Raw genomic sequence first — 2,500 nt, 5'->3', positions numbered from 1 at the left:
GTTCTCTTTGTATAACCTGGCGTTATAACTTGTTGCTGAAGTAAACTTACCCGTCTAACCCAGTCTGCTCCGTATCTGGGACCAACTCACTGATGTTATCATAAACAGTGAAAACAACAACACCTTGCGAATAAAAAAAAGATAAGGAAATGAAACGACCAACAGAAGAATATAAATACATCTGGCATTTGTAAAAATATGTCTTCGCTTTTTAAACCTAGAGGAAGCTGATTTGTCATGAAGTGTAGCACTTTATTCTATTTAGAAGGGCTTAATTTTGTTCAGATTTAAGCATCTCTAAAAAATTCAACGTAGCTAATAAACGAGGAATAAAAAGAAGCAATTAAATCCAGAAATTGCAATCAGGCTTGTGACATATCATGTATTGTGGCTTATTATGCAACACATCATTGTGACAATGTACACATATGGTCATAGCGCGCTCAATATTCGTCGTGAGTACTTAACAAAAATCCTGTGATATGCGTAATTTTGTGTCGCGGAGAAAAATAGTAGTTCTAGCTTTTTTTCCTAATAAACATAGAAAATTGTGCTTTGTCATCAATGTGTTGAATAATAAAACAATTATCCTGCTCAATCTTGCGGAATATTGCCTGATTTTAGCCAACTCGGCCTACGCTCTCGTCGCCTAAGTATCAGGCGATATTCCGCGCGATTTCGCCGGATAATTGTTAAATATCATCCACTTTCCTTTGTCTTAGTCCTCTAAACTTCTCTTTTAAGTTGAATTTTAATATACCGAAAGTGGCCTATCACACATCCATGCCGCGATTTCTTTGTTAATCTAGGGGGAATTTAATGGTACTTTAAAACACCAATTATATAACCACGGAACGTCATTTGCATTCTGGGTTGGTGCGTTTGAGACACCAGGTAAAAGTCCTTTTGTAGCCATATTTTTCATCGGCAGAATAGTTGGCGTAGTGATGAGAGCAGGGTTGGCACGTGGGTTAGAGCAGTGATACCGCAGTGGTCTTCGCAGGGATGGCGTAGTATTGGCAGCTGAGTTGAGGCAACGAGGAGCTTGTGGTCAAAGGTACGCAACATGTTGCGCCCAACAATGTTGCAAGATGTTGCGTTGAAAGTTGCGAGCGTTTGGCCAGGCCTTTATTCAAATACTGGATAATGCCAAAAGATAAATTTATCTTAACTTGAGAACAATACTTGCAGTTTTGCGTAGTAAAATCCTCCCCACCCTCCCCCATTGTCGTGCTAAGGAAAAAAAGAAGCCCCATTGGCCAAAAAGGATAATACTTCAAACAAGATTAAATAATGTTCTTTTACCTGTCCCTCTCAGAACTTCCGAAGGTAACGTAATACCCGCCCAATCTTCCTCGGGTGAAAAAAATGGTGTCTCCGTTACTGAAAAAACGAGCGCTTCTTTGTTGTTCGCAGCTACCTTTTGGATCTTGATTGCTTAAAAAAATCAGAGGAAATTTTCATTTAGTTCATACTGGCGTTAGGTTTTACAGCAATGCTTTTTTTGGGCTTCTTTAATGCATGACATTTGCACTGAATTAATTGATGGGGATCACGCATGGGGAGAACTTTCGAACGTGTCAATAAGATTTTTTTATCCAAAACAATTAAAATGATTTCTTGGCTCAGAGGAATAAATAGGGATTTGAACGACTTCTTTTTCTCGAGGCTTTGAGGTTAAACATTTTGTCTAGAAGTGACTTTTTAATCAATTAAAATGTAAATGGGTACCTGGAAATGAAATTGTGGTAATGTTACTTTCAATTTAAACAAAAGCATTTTATTTAATGTAGCTCTAACCAGTTTCAACACTTTGAAGAGACAATCTCTTTAAGAAGATTGGCACTACACACTGTATCACGTAACAGCAATGTTATGGTACCATATGAAACACCGATTATTGCTGAACAAAATGAGGTAATTATTGTAACGTAATAAGTTACCTTGGCAACGGGAAAGCCTAGCAAAAAACACCCTATATTTTGGCTTTAGTTGCTCATCTCAAAAACAAACTCGGTGACCTCCATATTTTTTCGCTGGAAAGTGACCAGAAGGCCTAGATGAAACTTTTTGCAAATTAAGAAAACATTCTGTACTTCAGAATCAGAGCCTCCTCAAAAAACCACTGAGTTAAGGTGGCTCTGAATCCGCTGAACAGGAATTTCTTTGACTGCAGAAAGTTTCATTTTGGCCTTCTGATCACTTTTTCAGCAATTAAAAATGGGGGTCACCAAGTTTGTTTTTGAGATATGTGCAACTGAAGACAAAATAAAGGGTGTTATTACAGGGCTTTCCCGTTGCCACGGTGACTTATCACGTCACAATAATGACCGCATCTTATTCAGCAATAATTGGTGTTTTTTATGGTACCATAACATTGCTAATACGGGATATAGGGTCATAGTGCCAAACCTTCTGATAAGAACGTTACTTGAATGCTTTGAAACTGGCTCGAGCCAACTTAACCATCATATCTCAAGAGCTTCTAAAAGGAATAGTG

At 38.1% G+C, this 2,500-nt stretch overlaps 2 protein-coding genes across 2 annotated transcripts in view; both read right to left on the bottom strand.

The window, feature by feature from the left end:
• Positions 1-2,500, bottom strand: part of LOC138033439 (adhesion G-protein coupled receptor D1-like) — a 143,531-nt gene that overhangs the window by 11,082 nt on the left and 129,949 nt on the right. Inside the window, exons 7-8 of the mRNA XM_068881182.1 lie at positions 1,306-1,437; positions 51-123 (exon numbers count right to left, since the gene is read on the bottom strand). Of these exons, the coding sequence (XP_068737283.1) occupies positions 51-123; positions 1,306-1,437 (205 nt within the window). The remainder of the gene's footprint in view (positions 1-50; positions 124-1,305; positions 1,438-2,500) is intronic.
• The window catches only part of LOC138033254 (uncharacterized), a 64,314-nt gene that overhangs the window by 36,531 nt on the left and 25,283 nt on the right, over positions 1-2,500 (bottom strand). The gene's annotated exons all lie outside the window — the stretch shown is intronic.

Source organism: Montipora capricornis, chromosome 14, assembly GCF_036669925.1.
Source record: "Montipora capricornis isolate CH-2021 chromosome 14, ASM3666992v2, whole genome shotgun sequence".
NCBI lineage: Eukaryota > Metazoa > Cnidaria > Anthozoa > Scleractinia > Acroporidae > Montipora > Montipora capricornis.
This window is presented reverse-complemented; position numbering and strand designations above follow the sequence as displayed.